Raw genomic sequence first — 20,061 nt, 5'->3', positions numbered from 1 at the left:
AGGCTGTGGCTATAGGGGTTCAGGTTTCAACAGCTGCACCATTTGGAAGGATTGATTCTGCAGCTGGCCCATTCTCTGAAGCCACTCTCCACGTGAGAAACTCACCAACCACAAACGGCTGATGTGTCTTGTGTAGTTAGGCCTGCGGTTGTGTCTACACTGAGCACGCACAGGCTTGTCGGTATTTCCTAGACAGCACCATCTAATAACTATTCACAAAATGCTTAAATTATACTATGCACTGAGTAATCTAGATCAAGTTGTGTGCATGTTTAAATACTGTGTCCTCCTAGGGTCTTGAGCATCTGCAGATTTGGGCATCCAGAAACGGGGAGGAGGTTACGGAAAGAACCCTTTACAAAGACTGTGTGACAGCTGTGACGACTGATAGGGTTACAGAGGACAAAGCAGGAGGAGCTGGCTTGTAGTTTCAAATTTTTCAGAGTGGACTAATGAGTGGTGTCCATTAACTGTGTTTGCAGGGCCTGGACCATCAGCGTGGCAGTGGAGAGCATTCATTGCTCCTCCAGAGGACCCAGGCTCAGTTCCCAGTCCCCTATTGCGTGACTCACATCCACCTGTAGGTCTAGCCTCAAGAGATCTGGCGGTCCCTCCTGTCCTCTGAAGGGACCTTCCCTCATGGTCACATATCACCACAACTGAAATATGACTTAGAAAAAAGGGACACACCAAAGTGATAAAAATAAATCTTAAAAAAGCTGTTTAAGTGAGCGTATTTTCAGTTTTGTTGCTTTATACTTTTTTTATGTCTTAGGTTCTTTTCCTGTTGCTGTGGTAAATGCAAGTTAAGGGAGGAAGGCTTTGTTCTGGCTCAGAGTTCAAGGTTCTGTCTATCGTGATGGGGAAGTTGAGGCACAGGAGCTCGACGCAGCTGGCGACATCACATTCACAATCAGGACCCAGAGGGGAAATGTCATAGTTTGAACATGACTGACCCAGGGATGGCACTATTAGAAGGTGTGGCCTTGGGTTGTGTCACTGTGGGCATTAAGATCCTCATCCTAGCTGCCGGGAAGTCAGCCTTCTCCTAGCAGCCTTCAGATGAAGATGTAGAACTCCCGGCTCCTCCTGCACCATGCCTGCCTGGATGCTGCCATGTTCCCGCCTTGATGATAATGGACTGAACCTCTGAACCTGTAAGTCAGCCCCATTTAAATGTTGTCCTTATAAGAGTTGCCTTGGTCATGGTGTCTGTTTACAACAATAAGACCCTAAGACAGGAAGGAATGCCAATACTAGGCACTCCGTACTATAAAGTCCAGGGTCACCACCTAGGGCAAAGCACACCCAGACATGTCTTCCCACTCAGTGTAATCAAGAAAGCCCCTCACAGGCACACCCCGAGGCCTGCTCTCCAAAGGATCCCAAATTCTGTCAAGTTGATTGTTAACACTGACTGTCACACCATGGGACAGTTCCGTGACTTAGGAGACAGTCGACGAATATTGCTCACCATGCATGGTGGTGGCCTGGCCCCTGGAGTCCTCTACCTTCCAGGACCACAGCTTACAGACCGAGCAGTTAATATTCTCAATTCCAAAGTCACCCGTTTCAATCCAGATTGAGACCCTGGATTTTTCACCTTGGTCTCTAGGTCACTGAAGCTCTGGGTAGCCACAGACGTCTCTGTTTCCAGCATCATTAGTTGCCCCTCCCACCCTCCATGTGTTCATCATGGATTCTGACGAGCTGCGCTGTCCATCCCCCCCAGCACAAGGTGCATCCTGGTCGAGTTGAGTAGACAGAGCAGTTTGTAAACTTTAAAGAAGGAAACTCTTGAGTGCCTTTTCTTTGGCGCGAATTCTATTATTTGTTCTCTGTAAATGCTCTGGCTCTTTTTATAGTCACACTTATTCCAAGTGACCATAATTGCTGTCTTTGCGATGTCGAAATCGTCTCTGCTCGGCCATCTGGATCCCTTCTTATTTAGGCATCTTTGTCTTTTTAACATTGCCCTGGACATCTCTGAGACCTTGCTCTTTGGCAAAAACACTTGTCTGCTTTCATGACCTTTGTCCGTGTGTGTGTGTGTGTGTGTGTGTGTGTGTGTGTGTGTGTGTGTGTGTGTGTGTGTTTAAGTCTAGTCTCAGTACCCCTTCTTAAAATCCTATTTTAGCCAATTACGGTTTGCTCTGTGGTGTTGGGATCTTATGTGAAAACACGTTTCTTCATTTAACTGCTGACTTTCTCCTCGCCCTTGCAATTCTCTCAGATGAAAAGACCTTTTTTTATGAAGTTTGCTTGTTCCCCTCCCACCAAACGACACCCGAAATTACAATATCATTGAAAGCTTTATAAATCTTCATTTTTTTTCTTTTAAGAAAATAGTACCAGACAGCAATTTTTTTTCAGATTTGGGGTGAGGGAGAGATCAGGTGTGGGGAGAGCCTGGGAGAGAGGACGATGGAGATCAGCTAGGGGATGGGGGAGTCTCTCTAGGATGTGCCACACATCTGGGACGAGGGAGGCCCCAGGGAGTCTACGGGGGTAACTATAGCTGAGATTCCTAGCAGTGGGGGATATGGAGCCTGAAGCTGTCACCTCCTATAGCCAGGCAGGATCCCCAGTGAAAGGACAAGGATGCCAACCCACCCACAAAACCTTCCATCCAAAATCCGCCCTGCCTATAAGAAGTACAAGGACAAAGATGTGGCAGATACTAAGGTAATGGCCAACCAATGACCAGCCCAACTTGAGACACATCCCATGGGCAAGAACCAGTCCCTGACACTATTAGTGATGCTCTGTTATGCCTTCAGACAGGAGCCTAGCATAACTGTCCTCTGAGAGGTTCCACCCAGCAGCTGACTGAAACAGATGCAGAGACCCACGGCCACACATTAGGTGGAGCTTGGAGAGTCCTATAGATCCAGAGGAGATAGAAACTCTATAGGAAAACCAACAAAGTCAAATAATCTGGACCCTTGGGGTCCCCAGAGACTGAATCACCAACCAAAGAGCCTGCAGGGGCTGGACTTCACCCCCACTGGACATATACATAGCAACGTGCAGCTTGGTCTTCACGCAGGTCCCCAACAACTGGAGAATGGGGTGGCCCTGACTCTGCTGTCAACCTATGGATCCTGTCCTCCTAAGTGGACTTCCTTGTCTGACTTCAGTGGAAGAGGATGTGCCTAGCCCTGCAGTGACTTGATGTGCCAGGGTAGGTTGGTACCCAGGGGAGGCCTCCCTCTTCTCAGAGAAAAAGAGGAGACACAAGGGAAGGGCTGCATGAGGGGGGACTGTGAGGAGGGGGGCTGAGATTGGGATGTGAAGCAAATAAATAAATTAATTAATTACTGTAAAAATTAAATAATTAAACTAGATGTAATGTGTCTAATGTTTTGCCTTCATACCTGTGTGTGTACCATGTACATGCCTAGTGCCTGCAGAGACCAGAACAAGATGTCAGGTCCCCTGGAACTGGAGCCGTGCATGGTTGTAAGCTACAAGGCAGGTGCTGGAATCGAACCCAAGTCTTCTGACCTCTGCAAGAGCAACAAGTACTTTAAACCATGGAGCCATCTCTCCCATCCCACAGCCAGCGATTTTAAGGTGTCCAGTCGTGGACTGGGAATATAGTTTTACCACTAGAATGCTTGCCTGGCATACAGGAAGCTCTGGGTTTCATCCCCACTACCATATAAAACCAAGAGTGGTCGTGCAGGCTAGCAAACCCAGCAGATGGGAGGTGAGGGAAGAAAGATTAGAGCTGGAATTCAAGTTCATTTTCAGCTACACAGTAAGTCCAGGGCCACCCTGACCTACTTAAGACTCCATCTCAAAACAAACAAACAAACAAATAGGCAAGTTCAGGACTAGCCTGATCTATTAATGACTCCACCCCAAGATAAGTAAATATGTAAATAGTAAATACACAGTTTGTAGCAAGTTAAGGGCCAGCCTGATCTACACAAAACTTTACCTCAAAATAAATAAATACACATTTTTTTAGATGATCAATTATGACAGAGGCCATGAACAATTCAAGAGGCCATGAACAATTCAAGAGTCCAAGCATGCTGGGAAATCGCCATCAGGGGATACTGATGGCCATGCGCCCAGCAAGGAAACAAAAATAAGCTTCCACAGACTGTTGCCAAAGCTGACTTACGCACACATACAAGAGAACGTGAATGAACACGTACATGCCGTGGCCATGAGAAGCTAGGATAGTCTTCCAATGCCTTTCCCTCTTGGGAATGAGGTAGACATTCCCTTCCCTTTATATAACGATAATCAATACCCTCCTCAGAGCTCCCACACACAACAAAACGGAGGCACAACACAGATCTTCAGATGACAGGCTTCAGGTACCTGACCCATGAAGTGACTAAGTTGTCGAGCTTGGCTGAAGTTCCCCCTCAGCGCAGGTGTCTCTCCTACCAGATCTGTATATTGGAGGACTGGAAACAGTTTCCTCTTGCAAGCGGCCCAGTGAGGAGCAGCTCACATAAGGCCTATAGTCGCCTTTTCTCTTAATCCCTTTTCCTTCCAGATAGTTCACCCACATCCTGTCTTTGGTCTCCACCTGAGGTCCTTGGCATTGTCTACCACAGACAGGATTCCCAGCTCCAACGCCTACTGAACTCTTAACCCCAGCCCTGTTGGCTCATGTGATGCCCAGATTCAAATTTCCAGACAAAATGGATCACTTTTCACTCTAATACTACACAGTGGGTGTGGAAGTTCACCTTCTGGACTCACCAATAAAAATTAGAAACCAGGGTGATACAGAATAACATATTCCCGAAACTTAGGTGAGAGAGATGCCTTTCATAGTGAATCTCGTCTGGAAACATGGGTCACGTTTGTCCCCATCGTACGTTACTGAAATGCTTTTGGCAATGCAAATACTCGCATGTGTAGGGGGATTTTCCTTCAGAGACGAATATAACACTCACTGCAGTGGTTCTCGACTTTCCTCGGCTGCTATCCTTCAATACAGTTCCTCGGGTTGTGGCGACCCTCCCAACATAAAATTATTTCCATTGCTATTTCATATCCGTAATTTTGCCCCAGCTCTGAACTGTAATGCAATGTCTGTGTTTTCTAACAATCTGTGGGGGTTCACCACCCACATGTTGAGAACCATTGGGCATGAAACATCCAATGGTACCAGTGACAGACAGACAAATCAAAGGTAACGGAGGAGGGGGAATCTGGGGAGTCAAAAGAAACAGACGATGATGGGCTTTCAGAAAAGTCTTTAAGGTTGGTAGTTCATTTGGAACCTGGTGCATATATACAAGAGTCTGGAAAGGCAAAGGCTTCTGGGAATCCTCCAAGTGGCAAGTCCTCCTTTCTCTCTGCCACTCAGCTCCTGGCACAGCATCCCTGTCAGGTACTTGAGGACTTGCCTGTTTGGACCTGAAGGTAAATCGTGTTTTCTTTGGCCTTTGATTTCCTGTAGCAATCACAAATAGGAATTAAAATTAACAAACCGTCAACACCTTGCTTGTCTGATTCTTGAAACAGGGTCTTGAAATATAGCCCTTTGCTGGCCTGTCACTCACTGGAAATGCTGGGCTCATAGTCACTCAACAGATTAGGCTGCCTCAGTGTCCCAAGTATTGGAATGACAGTAACATTGTGCAAGATGGGACAGAAAGAGGAAAAAGCCAGAGGACAGAGATGGGTGCTGTGTCACAGTCTCCTGGACATGACACGGCCATTGCACCCACGAGCTCACCATAACTACCCTTACGTACACGAGACCTGTACAAAATCAAGCCAATAAGCTCAGTCAAGATTCCAACGGGCAGCACTGGATGGATTTAGTGGGTGTGGGACAGTACTATGCTCCAAGCAGGACAACCATCCTCTTCCTCAGACAGCTGTGTCTGAAAGTTCACCACGGCTGTACTGTTGACACACCCTTCCAGGAGGAGGGTGTAGGGAGGATCATCAGACTCTGCTAAGTATGTGGTCCCTCCTCCCAGCCAGGTGTATGCAGCTCTGCCCTAATTACATATGACCTTAGGGTCTCAGGGAGAGGCTGGGGTATATATCCTGAGAAAGCCTAGGAGAATGTTCTCCATCCATACAAGAGGATGACTTTCTAATGTCACTGCTTTTGGATCACCCATATTACTTATAACCCCTGACCCAGGATCTGTAAGTAATTCCAATATACTGATTGGTTTCCCAGGAGTAATTTTGATAGAATCAAACTTTAGTTTGTTGTTGGGACCTTAGAAGGAGTAGAGAAAACACCCAGGGAAAAAATTCTCAAAAGGATGGAGGACCAAAACCAAATACAAACAAACAGGCAAAAAGAACAGAACGAGGCGTGAAGAGGGGAGGGAGAATACATTGCAAGTGTCTGAGGGAAATATTGAGGGGACAGAGTACCTACCTGGGGGAAGTGTTGGGGGACAGAGTACCTGGAAGGACTGTTGGGGGACAGAGTACCTGGAAGGACTGTTGGGGGACAGTCCTGAGTGGATAGGATCAGGATGTGTTATTTACATGTATGACGCTGTCAACAAATTTAAAAAAAGAGATGTTCTGTTTGAAAAAAGAAAAAATGCAGGAGTGTCTCAAAATGGAGAGAGCAGGAGAGCCAGCAAAAGACAAAGACAGGGCTTCTCGCAGAATCCTGCTTTTGGTATGCCCTTTAGGTTAATGACAGAACAAAGGCTGACTACATTGTAGTTCAGACTAAAAGTACACAGCCTGCCCCCCCTCTCCAGGCAGGAGTGGCAGGGACTGAAGTGTTCCACAAAGGTTTTAAAGGATGAGCATGTGCTACTAATAAATCATGATGAAACAGGCTGGAGGCAGATGACAGGACATTAACTATACATTCCTGTCACTTGCAAGCAAAAGAACGAGATCATCACCAAACTGGAACCATGAACGTGATTAAACTGGTGCTAGAGGTCCAGAAGGTCTCATGGTGGCATTCAGAGGGCTCCTGCTTCGGGGACACCACTGACAGAACTTAAACTAATTCCTGGGCTGGCTAAGTCAGAAGGAAAGAATCAATGGGTATGGCTGCAGACCACTCAGGAGACAGCAGCAGGTAGGCCTCTGTGAGTTTGAGGCCAGCCAGGGTGGCATAGAGAGACTATCTCAAAAATAATAATAACGATAAAAAGAATCTTCCTTTTCCCAAGATCCCTTTGGTATTCTTCTGTGTGGTAAGTTTATAACTGCCCACTGTCCCTGATGCAGTGTGGGATAACTGAATGCTAAGAGGTGGGTTCTGCTTCTCTGCTTTCCTTGCATTCAGTGGCTGGGCTCCAATCCCATCTCCAGCATCTCTGGCAGTCATGCTAAGCTCAGGGACATCTGAAACGCTCTCTCCATCATTGAGGTGGAATAAGTGAGAATGTGCCCCAATGCCGTGACCATTTATGGAGGATATGGCCACACCCTCCCTTTCCAGCAGCACAGCCCTCACCTCCTCCCCAGGTTCTCTGCTTCTTCAATAGTCTCAGGCAAAGCCACACCCTTGGTCTCTGGGAGAAGAAGAGTCATGGCCCCAGCAGTCAGGCCCAAAACCCCTACGAATGAAACAAAATCCAAGGAAGTGTGTTAGAACAGGCTCGCGCCCCTCACAGAAATCAGTGCACTGAGCCAGGGGCAGGGAGGAGATGCTGCTTATCTTCAAAAGTCATCCGGAACATTTAGGAAAGAACTGAGGCAGTCGAATAATTAGAGAAATGCAAGAGTAAGTAAGACAAGGCAGTATTCACCTTCATATCCCACCGTGGGAGCATAGGATTCCAAAGTAGCTGATATTTGAAGCTGAGTGCCTCAATGTAAACATACGTTTAAGGAAGTTATTATAGATTGACATATGGTGATGACTGACAGATGGTAGGTAAATAGAAAGATGTGTGCATTGGTAGATAGTTAGGTGATAGATGATTAGATAGATAGATACATAGATACATAGATAGATACATAGATACATAGATAGATACATAGATACATAGATACATAGATAGATACATAGATACATAGATACATAGATAGATACATAGATACATAGATAGATACATAGATAGATACATAGATACATGGATGGATGGATTCATACATATATACATAGATACATGGATGAATGGATGGATGGATGGATGGATGGATGGATGGATACATACATACATACATAGATACATAGATAGATATATAGATACATAGATGGATAGATAGATACATACATACATGGATGGATGGATACATACATATATACAAACATGGATAATGGATGGATGGATGAATAGATGGATAGATACATACATACATACATACATACATACATACATACATACATAGATGGATGGATAGATACATACATATATATATAGATGGATGGATAGATAGGTAGATAGATAGATAGATAGATAGATAGATAGATAGATAGATAGATAGATAGGCAGATGAATACATGGCTACATGGATGAATGGATGGATAGATAGACACATACATACATACATACATACATACATACATACATACATACATAGATGGAGAGAGAGATACATGGATACATGGATGAATGGATGGATGGATACATACATACATACATACATACATACATACAAACATACACACACATACATACATACATACATACATACATAATACATAAGTGGATGAATGGATGGATGGATGGATAGATTGACAGACAGATGGCAAATATATACATACATAAAAGACGAAAGAAAGATAAAGAAACTTCGATGACAGGCATGTGCATGCATAGGTACAGAGATGACAGACACATGGATATATAATTACAGTGATAGGGATGGAGACAGGTCTAGAGAGTAAGACCAACCTGTCCATGAATAAGGCCTTCTCATTACTCTCCCCTCTTCTCTTCCTTCCCTCTGCCCTTCCTTCCTTCCTGCTCTGTCTCTTTCTCTTTCTCTCTCTCTCTCTCTTCCTTCCTCCCTCCCTCTCCCCCCTCTCCCCCCCCATCCACTCTCTAATTCCTTCCTCTCTTGCCATTCCCATGCATTGGCCTGTGCCAAGCCTGGCATTTCTCTTCCCACAACCAGACATTTATCCTTCTGCCGATGGATAGGCAGGTCTCAGGCCCCTCCTGCTGTAAGCTTGGGGACAGAAACAGTATTTCCATCTTCTTTCACCAGTCCAGCTTTACCAGCAAAGAGGACACAGAACACCGTTGTTCTCATGTGTCTCTTTGTGTCCCTCACCACTGGGCTCTCTGAGACAAAGTGTCACACACAGCCTTGTAGGCCCTTAATTTGGGGTTGTCCTCTCTCAGCCTCCAGTGAGCTAGGATGATGGATGAGCGCCACCACACTTGGACAGGGATAATCATTCAACACCATCATACCCCTAGCAATGACATACTCAGGGCATACAAATAACATGTTGAAGGCATTAGAAGTAGGAGATTATATCAAAAGATCATCCGCCTGTGGAGTGCATGATGGATTGATTCTGGAGCCACAGGATGAAAATCTCTGGCCACTCCATGGGAACTGAATTGCATCTTATTGGTTCCTGAAATGCGAGGCAGAATGAGCCAGGAGACAGCCAAAGCCCATGCTCCATCCTTGCCACTTGATCTACAAGCAACTGCCGAGTGCTCACACAAATTGCCCTCTGACAGATGGAAAGAAGGGAAAACCCATGAGGTCTTACCAAACAAAATGAGGGGCAGGGCTTGCCAAACTTCCATCAGCCTGAACACCATGAAGGGGGTGAAGATCCCACCCAGGTCACACAGGGCAGAGCATACCATCATCCCAAGATTCCTGGAAAGACAGAGATCAGACAGATCACACCTGCGTGCTTCGCCCCCTAGAGAGTGAATGGCACCCAGAGCAGGCGCAAGACCAGCCAGGGGTGAGGGCTCAGCACCCCGTAGGGTTGGGAAGAGCTGTGTGGAGAAAAGGTGGCAGGCTAGAGCAGAGATGGGTACAGAGTGATCACTGCTCAAACAGCTGAAAAGGGCAGCCTGCCCCTGGAATTGTACTCTCAGGAGCTTAGCCCTCACACTCCTGGAGGCCAGCTACAGGCCAACAGAAATGAGCTAGCACACGTGTTCTCTGACTTAAACTGTAGCTGCACCCCACTCCTGCCCCGGGGCTGAGATATGTTATCACTTGGGAAGAGAACACAATATCTGTGTGTAGCTAAGTTTAGTAAGACCCAGATTCATACCAGGCAATGCCTGCTATCAACACCAAACAAGGGTGGTGCCCAGGATGTGAAGAAGAGCGCTATTCAGCACAGACATCCCTGTGAAGGAAAAGGGGTCGTGTGGCTCAAACAGTCTTTCTTTGAACCAAGTGCTTACAGAGTAATGGGCAGCGAAAATGGCTCTCCTTTGCTCTGTGCATTTGATTCAACTGACTATAAATACTGGATTTCACATGGCTGTGTGTGCATGCACTGGCATTGGGTCTAAGGTTGTTCCTGGCCATCCAGCTTCCTCTCCTACTTCCTGTGGATGCTCATCATCCTATGCACAGTGGAAAGGGTCCTCCAGGAAGGTAGCAATTGGCCACCTCCATAGAGGACCAGGCTTGGTAACGCCCATTGTTTAGGGAAGTGTTCAGATAAGCCTGTGTGTTACCCAGTTGGTCACTGCCTGATGGAGCCATTACAACAGCAGTTCTCAACCTGGGAGTCATGACCTCTTTGTGAGTCATATACCAGATATCCTGCATATCAGATATTTACACTGCAATTCATGACATTAGCAAAGTTACTGTTATAAATCAGTAATGAAGTAATTTTATGGTTGGGGGTCACCACAACATGAGGAACTGTATTAAAGGGTTACAGCACTAGAAAGGTTGAGACCCACTGCTTTAGGAGGTAGGGTCTAATTATAAGAAGATCAGTTATCAGGAGAATGCCTTGAAGGGGGAGATGGGGACCCTGGTCCTTTCTCTCTGTTTGTATTTCTAGCCACATATGGTGGTCACAGTGCTTCGTGCTAGTTCAAGATCTCAAGCGCCAAGACCTCAGCAACAGGGTCCAGTGAGCATAGACTGAAACCTCTGAAAGAACGGGCTAAGGGTTAAGACAGACATTTCCTTCTTAAAAGTTGATCGTTTATGATATTTTGTTACAGTGACACACAGTACATTTGACCATTTCTTAGAATGTGATAGCTGTGACAGTAGACTTGCTTGTCCCATGAATCTCTCTCTCTCTCTCTCTCTCTCTCTCTCTCTCTCTCTCTGTTTTTCATTGTTTGCTTGGTTTGGTGTTTTATTTTGTTTTGTTGAGACAGGGTCTCGATGTGTAGCCCTGGAAGGCCTAGGAAAATGTTTTCTCCATAATTTTCCTTCAAGTCCAAGCAACCTCTTTACAAGCGAGAGGCTAAACCGTATTCTTCTAATAAAGGAATTGGCAGAAGAAAGCAACGAGTAGGCTGCCATCATCTGTGTCTTCTGGCTCCCTGAGCTGCAGGCGTTAGACAAAACTAGGGAGCTGGAGTGTTTCTTAGACATTTTCACAAGAACAAATGAAGAAGAAAGTTTATTCCTGGGAAGGAGAATTTACGGTAACAAGCCAGATTCTAACCAAGGGCAGGTTATGATAATGGCCATTTTTTAAAAGTTCAAGTAAAGTAGTTGCTTTCACGATTTAAATAGCCTTCACTTCGTGTTAAGAGCTTAGGGATGGAGACCAGGACCAGCGGGAAAAGGCAGTTGCTGCCAAGCCTAATGACCTCAGTTTGATCCCCAAGAACTGAGGAAGGAGAAGGTGGAAGCAGAGAGCAGCCTTCTGCAAGTTGACATCAGACTTCTACACACACACAAACACACACACACACACACACACTAGACATACACACACACAACATACACACACACACAAACACAGACACAAACACACACCACACACACACACACATAGACACACACCACACACACATAAACCACACAGGCAAGCACTCACATATACTACACACACACACACACACACACACACATAGACACACACACACACCATACACATAGACACACATACTTACACAAACCACACATCACAAATGCAGGCACACACACACACACACACAGAAACATACAACACACAGTCACATAAACCACACAGGCAAGCATTCACATACACTACACACACACACACACACACACACACACACACACACACACACACACGATAAATATGTTTTAAATAACTCTAAAACTAAGTTCCTAAAATACTGCTGGCAATGAGCTCATGCACAGACACAGAATGCCATCGGCGGCTGGGTAAAACAAAGCTAACCATAATACCTCACCCTCCCAAGAGGACCTCAAAATGGCCATACTAAACACTGGACTCCATCCCCTACATATGCCGGAGAATGCAAAAAAAAGTACTTTTTATAAATATAAAATTAAACACAGCTCAGTGCTGGTGCCTTTAATCACAACACTTGGGAGTCAGAGGCAGGTGGATTTCTGAGTTCGAGGCCAGCCTGAAAAAGTTCACAGAGGAACCCTGTCTTGAAAATAAAATAAAGTAAACCCAAGCTCATCAAACTCTGACCCTCCAATTCCATCCCTGTGTTCTCCCAATTCAAATCCGTGTTCATTCAAAGGCTTCAGGATGTTTATAGAGCTGACCTGTTATCGTCTTATGATGCAGCTAGGTTCACCCGCGGACAGAGAAGTCATACTAGGGCACACACATTCCGGAATGCTTTTCGGGAAAGAACAGGGCATTGACAAATGCAGTCAGGTGAATACAGCCCATTGCAATCAGTGACAGAAGTCAAACCAAGGTCTACACGTCATGGTCTTTCATTTGCTGATAAAGGCAAACTATGCAAACAGAGCCAAGAGCTGGGGAAGGACCCACGTGGGTGTATATGTGTGCGTGACCCACACATCACCCAAACTCAGCAAGCTTTATTTTAGAAAAAGCCAATTTCACTCTATGAATCTGAGACTTTAAGGAAAAATGAGAGTTCTTCAACACCAAAGCAGGCCGACAAGATGTTGGACTACGTGAAAACGAAAACCTTGTGTTCATCGGGGCTGCAGTCCACAGAGTGGCCACCCTCTGAGCGGAAGGTGATTGCATACACATACAGTCCAGGATCTGATGAGGGCCTGCTATGCAGAATGTATAAAGACCCGCAACCCAACAACAAAGATGGCCCAGTAACAGGGAAATTACCTCACTGGTCACTTCTCTACAGACAAGGAACGGAGTCACTAGGAGAGGGCCTTGGTTTTGTAGTCTGACCTCACTTCCTGTTTATTCTCTACTTCCTGGCTGCCAAGGCAGAGTGACCAGCTAGCCTCCTACAGTGACAAACTATGCTCTCCCCACCATGGTAGACTGTGCTTCCTTGGACCATGAGGCAGAGTAAGCTCTTCCTTCCTGAAGTTACTTTGGTCAAGTATTCTGTCACAGCAAAGGCAGGAGCTATGACAGTGACCCACGCCTGGAGGGTTCTTACATGACATATGTTGCTCTCTGCCCAGCTCTCCAGTGGCTATTTCAGTGACCAATCCCATTTGTGGCCTTACCTGATGAATGTAGGGTACAGCTCAGCGTTCACCAGGCAGACCATCTGCAGCACAATGGTGGCCCCCATACGGCCAAGACAGGCGAGGGTAACGTTCAACCAGTGCAGCTCTAGGAAGAAAGGAAACGAGGTCGTTGGAGCAAGGAAGCTCCCTGAGTGAACTGGAGCTGACAGAGGAGAAGCCTGTCTGGACTGGGCCAGGCTAGTTAGGACCACTGAACGCTTCACTTGGCTCTCTCTTCACTTAGGTAAGTAAACCGATGCCCAAGGGACTTGGGGTTTGCTAATGACATATCCTGAAAGGTCCCATCGTGCAAAAGAAAGACTGGAGTGTTTAAATCAGTTCTGCCTCCACCAGCCTTGTCGGACAGAAATGAGCGCTGTCTTTCTCTGCACCCTAGCTTGCTGAGCTGCCATGGAGTGAGCCTACACAGCTTGCAGGCAGTTGTGAGGGTTAGGGATGACACAAATGCCCAGTCTGGCCAGAGCAATGAAACCTTGGCTTGTATTACACAGGGAGATGTTGCTAGCTCGGTACCTGAGGCACCGTCGGTGTGGTGTAAGCCTCAGCCTAGTCTTTACTTCAAAGCAGAGAAAGGAAGGTTTTACATAGGGAGGGAGGGGATTGCAATTCACCACACACTACTGGCCTGCCTTGCCATCAAAACCCAAGTGTCCATGGCTCTGACCCAGGTTCCCTCCCTAAGAAAGTCTCTGTATTTACACACATGTCATCTTGGCCCTGTCCCCAGACACTGACTTCACTGGTGACTTCCCAAAGAGAATGGAGACTTCTTGCCCGTAGGCACAACATGGGCTGGGCTCCACTGCTCTGACCATGGAAAGTCCACACCAACTAGGCCACTGGGACATGTTGGCATCCCTGCCCTCAGAGGACAGATAACTGTATTCTGTACTTCAGTCTGGGGCAGCCAAGGATCCATGTACACCGAAACTTAGCTAAGTCACTCCTGCCAAGGCCACAGCACTCACTCCCACCATTGGGCTATAGTTGCTGTCTCCAGTTAACTCTGGGCCTCAGGCCACCTCTTCCCCTAACTGTCCAACACTAGGTGCTCAGATGTGAACTGTTCCTTTAAGGCCAACCGCTGCCCTCTGAAGACCGCAGCTCTGTCCTAGACTCCCACATGGCCCATCCCATTCTGCTTAGATTTAGCAAGGTCTCTCAATCCTGATGGAATCGATTATCCTCCTTCCTCAGCCTTCTCTGGGAGTCAGTCCACAGCAGGAACCCACTCTAGTCTTCTTCCTGATGAGGCGCTAGGACTCAGTGGTTCCTGAAATGCCTTCCCTAGGATGCTTTACAAAGGACAAAAAGGACCACCACAGCAGGTGAGCCTAGGAGAGAGCCAATGAAAGAGCTAAGGCCAAGCTAGTCCTGGGACCAGCAAGGAAGAATGGTCTCCAACCTCTGCATTCCTCTTCCCAGACTCAATGCTATGTAGTTTAAAAATCTTAGTTGGGATACTAAAAATAAGAAGAGGAGGGAGAAGAGAGGAGGTCTTATTTCAGAGACACTACAGAGACTGCGCGAGCGCGCGCGCGCACACACACACACACACACACACACACACACCTTTCATGTCCCAACCAGCATGACTCTTGAGAAAATCTGAGAGGTGCAGATCTTTTCTATAACTCCCTGCATGAGAGACTGCCTGAGTGGTGCACCAGGCTCACAGTGCAGGACCCAGCAATAAAAGAGTGTGGGGAGGAGGGGCTGGGGATTTAGCTCAGTGGTAGAGCGCTTACCTAGGAAGCGCAGGGCCCTGGGTTCAGTCCCCAGCTCCGAAAAAAAGAACCAAAAAAAAAAAAAAGAGTGTGGGGAGGAGGGATAGCAGTTACACCTTCGTAGGAATCTACAGTTTCCAACAGGAAAGGCAACGTGTGTGCTCAAGTTAAAACCACCTCAGGTAACTTTGCCTGGACCCTCTATGCAGCGTGTTTGTCTTGGGTTGTAAGAATTATGAAGCAATGCTCACACCCACCACCTGACCGCCACTGGAGACAAAGAACTGCAAAGGGTATGGGACAAGTGGAACACTCCATGTCACTGAGATGCAGATAGTGACCTGGCCATCTTTAGAAAGCTGTCAAGCATCCACTGAAGCTAAACTCAAGTCTCCCTGTGGATTCCGCTGGTGTGCATGACAGACATGTCCCCAAGGGAACTAAGGACCCATGTCTACCAAAAAGAAATACGTGGCACAGCCCTACTCCCAGTGGACAAGCACTACAAGCAATGGTCGGTGGGGGAGATCACACAGTGTGATGTTTATATAAAGAGCAATACAATTTTCTTAATATTTTAAGAAAAAGCAGCAGTCTATATAGTCATGTGACAACGTAAAGAAGCCTCACAGGTATAGTGAATACGAGGGAGGAGGGGGGAAGGCCACATTCAAGGCGGCTCCATTTATGTTCCTGGGCTAATCTGTGGCAAGAGGTCAGGAAAGGTAATTGGCAGAGCAGTGGCATTGGTCATAAGGTCTGCAAGCCAGGTATCTGTATGCATAAGAAACTGAGTCATTCATTCACTTAGAACGCACTCATTATATGTTTGCCATACCTCAATCTAAAACTGTTTAAAGTCTAGCCAAGGTACCGCCCTGCCTTTGTTCTCGTTCCAGAGGCTTATCAGAGGGTTACAACACTGTCCCCACAATTCGGTCACCTGGGAAGCGATGAAAACAGACAACTTACCATGCGGGATAAAGATCATGAGGAGGCAGGCTGCCCCCGTCACCAGATTCGAGGCCGCTATTGGGTAGATGCGGCCAATGCGGTCAATGGTGACCAGGATGATGAAGGCCGCGGGGAATTCCACCAGAGAAGAATAAAAGAAGTCCAGGTAGAGGTTGGCCCCTGTGGCTCCCACGTGCATGATGAGACCCTGGTACAGCACAGCACAAGAGAACCTGCAAAGAGGAGACGATGAGTCACAAGTCAGCTCCAAGGAGCCCAACCGGCTGGACAGAGGAACAGGTCACATGATCCAACCCGTGATGGCCTGAAGAGTACCCTACTGGGATCCTTGATAGGAAATTGTGTCCCCACAGATATGACAGTGTATCTCACAGGCATCCCCAATACACCTACTTTTAAAATTGCCCCACCCCCACCCCCACCCCCACCCCTGGGATCTCTGAAGCAGGAAGACTGGGAGAGATTACAGCTGGGTACTCCTACTTGCTTCACGTTCAGGTGTCTGGGACTTTGCTGATCCCCACACAGAGCGATCTCTAACACTCACGCAGGCCACAGAGTAGAGAGCGGGTACAGACAAGCTGACGCCCAGCACCTGGCATTAGAGGTTGCGTTGTATACCTGTGTATCTTCTTGTCTGTGAGCGAGATAGTGCTCGCACGTGGGTATTGCTGTGCTGTGAATATTTCCTGAGATAACAGACAAATGAGCCCTGTATAGCTCCTGTCACACAGCAGAGGCAGATCTAATACCGTGGCCATCAGTACCGTTCTCCCAAAGTCAAAGATGCCCGGCCAGCTAGGTCTCTGGCTCCACAGAGCTGATTTATCAGGCACCGTTCATGTTCTCTCTTCTCCCACCACACCAACCGCATCCACATTCGAGGAAATCCTGGCAACATCATGTTGCCTAGTCAATGAAGCCGTTAAATCCAAAACATCAAGTCCAAACTTAGAGGGACCTGCGTGTCATTAAGGGGAAATGATACTGTTTTGGAAACTGTCATGGTTGCATAAAACTTGGCCTTGCATGGTAAGATTTTAATCCATAAGAAACTACTGTTTTATCCCAGCTTGAAGAATGGCTCTCAGCCCTGCACCATCGCAGTAAAGAAAAAAAAAAAAAAAAGTAAAACTGGTCAAGCGGTCAGTGAATAAGTGCTGCCATCTTTTGGCAGAACCTGGAATTGCACATGCATTAAAATGCTCCCTCAGCTGTATCCGCCCTAGCTTTACAGATTGTCTCACTTGCTCCCCGATGCCTGTGAGCGAGGCATGCCATTTCTCACACTACCAATGACATGAGTTTGGTGCCTGGAGCGCGTGTACATGTAGAAGGAGAAAACTAATGTCATAAAGTTGTCCTCTGCTCTCCACATGTGCACCATGACAGGCGCGTGCGCGCGTGCACACACACACACACACACTAAGCAGGTAGAAAGGATAGAAGAAAGATAGTGGGAGCCATCCAGGGTCTGAGCCACAGGAGGCCAAGTAAGTCACAAGAAGGAATACGACTCCATTCCTGATGGGGTCAGAAGCCAATGGAGTCACAGGAAGTGTTTGAGAAAGAGCGACTGCCTTGCAGTGCTCAGGCCCAGGGAGGTGGCGTGGATGCCGGCTGCCACAAAACATGAGATGGCCCTTTCCAGTGCTCCCTGCAGGACGGAGAGTACACACAGGAAACGGCAGATCCTCATGCACTTTCGAGGCCAAGTTCATACGGAGCTCACTGAGGGAGCACAGGAATGGGAGGACTGTGTTTGGGACACAGATGAGAAACCTGAGCAGAACAGCAGAGCAAGCCACTGTTCCTATCTGCAGCAGGTCACGGGTGCTACATGGAGGAGACACACTACTAAGTCGAACACACAGTAGACACGTGGACAACTGTAAGACCCATGGCTGAGCACAGGACCCCAGTGAGAGAGGTGAAGGTCACCAAGACAGGGGAAGAGTGGTGAGCCCACTATCTTAAAAGATCAGAAGAATCCAGGGACCCATGATTACTCATTAAACAAACATTTACCACAGGCCTACTATGTGCCAGGTAATGCCCTACTAACTTGCCTCTTTGTTCCACTAAAATTAACACAGAAAAGCAAACAGTGCATGCAGGGCAGTTCTGAGCTTAAGACTCCATTTTGAGAAGACAGCCATGTATTGAGAACTGTCTGATGTCCTGGAGTAACAGGTAGAATTCTAGAATTCTTCCTCATGAAAGCAGGCAGAGGCCCACAAACTGCCCTTGATAGGAAAAAGTACATCTGCATGTTACAAGGTCTTTACTCGTGAACCAAGGGTGCATGAGGACCCAGAAGTGGGTCACAGGGTTTTCAGATGTGAAGAAGAGTACTTAAAGGCACTAAGCTATTGGAACCTTCTCCCCCCTACCCCACATCAAGTCAAGATTCAGCTGGCCCAGAAGATAAGACGCTTAGACTGGGGTAGCCTCAGACATTCTTTGTGCTTCTCCACCTTTTTTTTCAGTGTTAATCTCTCTCACCCATTTTTTTTTCCTTTTTTCCAGAGCTGGGGACCGAACCCAGCACCTTGCGCTTGCTAGGCAAGCGCTCTACCACTGAGCTAAATCCCCAACCCCTCTCTCACCCATTCTTAAAAGCAAGGGAGCAAAGGGGCCTTTTGAAGCCTCAGACCCAAAGACATGCTCATCTCCCCTCCATGCAAGGGTTCACTGGTACCCAGCTCTTGGACAGAAGTTCATTTGTACCCAGGGGATGTGCAGGACCAGTGCTCACCATAGATACATCAGGATGACGGTGTGCTTCCTCAGGTTGGGAGTGCGGAACAGGTCGGCAAACGAAGGACTTCGCTTTTCTGAGGCATCCTCCTCAAGGCAGAGCATCTGAGAGAGACTTGGGCATCACTACACCTGTTCTGTGTGCACATGACAGTCCCCCCGGGAGGGGCTCCATGTAGATCATGAGGTGGCCCCATTGCCCACAAACAGGAGAACCGGGTCTGAACTTCCGAACCTTCAGGTCAGCAGGAGGCACCTTCCCGTTCTTCTGTGCAATTTGCTCCATTATCCTGACAGCTCGCGTGGTTCTCTTCTGGGACAACAGCCACCGGGGGGATTCTGGGACAAACCTGCAGACACAGCTCATAACTGAAGGGCCTTCCCCTGAGAGTTTGCCCCACCTAACCCTTGACAAGAGTGGTTCGGTGCATGGCTCGGAGCAGCCCAAAATCCTCAGGGGGAACTGTGACACTTGTGAACAAAGGCTGTGCAGTGCAGTTGTGACTCGTTCTGTGCAGAGCTCTGTAGGTCACTGCTGCTTGGGGCCACTGGCAAAGATCACAAAACAAAAGGGAGTGAGGGTTTCCCCCTCACCCCATCCCCTGCAGCCTTCTTCTTATGAAGTGGGGCCCCATCTCTCTTAGAAGTTGGGAGTCGGCTCCAGAGAAAACACTGAATAGGAGCTTTCCATCCCCTGCCCTGCGTATATCGTGTATATAGTAGGGCTGCTGGGCAAAGTCCATGCTATTTCCAGAACATAGGGCTCCCCTGCCATGAGATTCGCTGCTTAACATGCTATTTCCTTCTCCCTCAAGTTTATATTTCTTTTTCTGTTTTTTGTTTCGAAACAGGATCTTACTGCTTCTGAGTTTTGGGCTACGATCACGTGGACGCGGGGGCTTTGTATGTATTCCTGGCTAGTGTGGTATTTACTATGCAACCCGGATGGCCTTGAACCCTGTGACAATCCTCCTGCCTCATCATCATCCACTCATAACCCTGACCCTGAGTGCTGGGACCACGGGCATGCATTACCTTGCCCACTTGGAGCCTTGGCTCACACGGG

General features: G+C 47.3%; 1 protein-coding gene and 1 long non-coding RNA gene across 5 annotated transcripts in view; one reads left to right on the top strand and one right to left on the bottom strand.

Annotated features, from left to right (window-relative positions):
• The first annotated feature begins 895 nt into the window (after positions 1 to 895).
• LOC134484995 (uncharacterized) lies at positions 896 to 5,471 on the top strand. Of its 2 annotated transcripts, XR_010062882.1 has the most exons (3): positions 896 to 1,157; positions 3,050 to 3,184; positions 3,405 to 5,471. It is a non-coding gene; the product is annotated as an uncharacterized LOC134484995 (long non-coding RNA). The 2 variants fall into 2 exon arrangements; XR_010062881.1 differs by having other exon boundaries at positions 3,050 to 5,471.
• Positions 5,212 to 20,061, bottom strand: part of Slc22a1 (solute carrier family 22 member 1) — a 27,099-nt gene continuing 12,249 nt past the window's right edge. For all 3 annotated transcript variants that reach the window (XM_039101083.2, NM_012697.1, XM_039101089.2), the window contains 7 exons: positions 19,231 to 19,345; positions 18,994 to 19,100; positions 16,233 to 16,447; positions 13,510 to 13,618; positions 9,653 to 9,765; positions 7,430 to 7,532; positions 5,212 to 5,428 (listed from right to left, as the gene is read on the bottom strand). In XM_039101083.2, coding sequence (XP_038957011.1) covers positions 5,362 to 5,428; positions 7,430 to 7,532; positions 9,653 to 9,765; positions 13,510 to 13,618; positions 16,233 to 16,447; positions 18,994 to 19,100; positions 19,231 to 19,345 — 829 coding nt within the window. In that variant the 3' untranslated portion in view covers positions 5,212 to 5,361. The remainder of the gene's footprint in view (positions 5,429 to 7,429; positions 7,533 to 9,652; positions 9,766 to 13,509; positions 13,619 to 16,232; positions 16,448 to 18,993; positions 19,101 to 19,230; positions 19,346 to 20,061) is intronic.

Source organism: Rattus norvegicus, chromosome 1 (genome assembly GCF_036323735.1).
Source record: "Rattus norvegicus strain BN/NHsdMcwi chromosome 1, GRCr8, whole genome shotgun sequence".
NCBI classification, from domain to species: domain Eukaryota; kingdom Metazoa; phylum Chordata; class Mammalia; order Rodentia; family Muridae; genus Rattus; species Rattus norvegicus.
This window is presented reverse-complemented; position numbering and strand designations above follow the sequence as displayed.